The sequence below is a fragment of the Seriola lalandi genome, unplaced genomic scaffold, assembly GCF_002814215.2.
Source record: "Seriola lalandi dorsalis isolate HSWRI2012SDOR001 ecotype SW California unplaced genomic scaffold, Sedor1 jcf7180001959926, whole genome shotgun sequence".
NCBI lineage: Eukaryota > Metazoa > Chordata > Actinopteri > Carangiformes > Carangidae > Seriola > Seriola lalandi.
In genome coordinates, this window is record NW_019430595.1 from 1 (window position 1) to 1029 (window position 1029).

At 49.9% G+C, this 1029-nt stretch overlaps 1 protein-coding gene across 1 annotated transcript; it reads right to left on the reverse strand.

Annotated features, from left to right (window-relative positions):
- Nucleotides 1–14: 14 nt before the first annotated feature.
- On the reverse strand, nt 15–998 carry LOC111664645 (transferrin receptor protein 2-like; the record flags this gene model as incomplete). The annotated part of the gene is made up of 3 exons (XM_087176887.1): nt 579–998; nt 413–476; nt 15–101 (listed from the first exon to the last, which is right to left on the reverse strand). Coding segments are annotated over exons 1-3 (298 nt in total), but the record flags the coding sequence as incomplete, so codon positions are not given.
- Nucleotides 999–1029: the final 31 nt, after the last annotated feature.

A 1029-nucleotide genomic window follows, 5' to 3' on the forward strand; every position in this document is an offset into this window, starting at 1 on the left:
ATATATATGTATACACAGGCCCTCACAGGTCACCTGTCTGATTGCAGCATCCAGAAGGTCGACCAGCAGAGGACTGGTGTAGGCTGACAGGACATCATCACCTAGGTAACAGACAGAGAGACAGACAGTCAGAGAGACAGAGACAGTCAGACAGACAGAGAGACAGACAGGGAGACAGACAGACAGAGAGAGAGAGATGGTCAGACAGACAGAGAGACAGACAGAGAGAGAGAGACAGTCAGACAGAGACAGAGAGAGAGAGAGATAGTCAGACAGACAGACAGAGACAGAAAGACAGACAGAGAGGCAGACAGACAGACAGAGACAGACAGAGAGACAGACAGACAGTCAGAGACAGACAGACAGAGAGACAGACACAGACAGAGAGACAGACAGACAGACAGACAGTTACCCATGATAGCTTGGTCCAGACTGAAGTAGGCCACAGCCTTCAGGTGGAGCATGGACAGGTAACCCTGGTGAACAGAGGTCAGAGGTAATTGATCTACAGTGGAGGCTGCAGGTCAGAGGTCAGTGATGTCAGCAGGAGGTGTGTGAGGCTCTCTGATTGGACGAACCTCCAGCCACTCAGTAGCTCCCACGTTGCCAAACTCTCCGGCGTCCCAGCTGACGAATAGGAGACTCCGCCTGGGACTGAAGCCTGAGACAGAGACACTGAGCTGAGAGCTGCAGGTACAGGTGAGTAGTGGTGCATTCAATGACATCCGGTCAGTGTCAACACTGTGTGTGAGTATTCTGATGTTACATATATGACAACGTCTTCTGCTGTGCAGGTAGTTGAACAGTTAAGGTCCTCGCTAACACCTGCAGCTCTCAGCTGACTGTGGTCTGACAGGTGTTCACACAGGTGTTCACATGACATCACTACTAAAACTCAACACTTCCTGTTGGTTTGATTGACTCTGAATCCTCCATGATAATAACTGGAGACAGTTAGCTCGGTCCCAGGACAGGCTAACTGTTAGCTTCAGCTCATTTCCTGTCACATGTCTCTGATCATTTTTAACA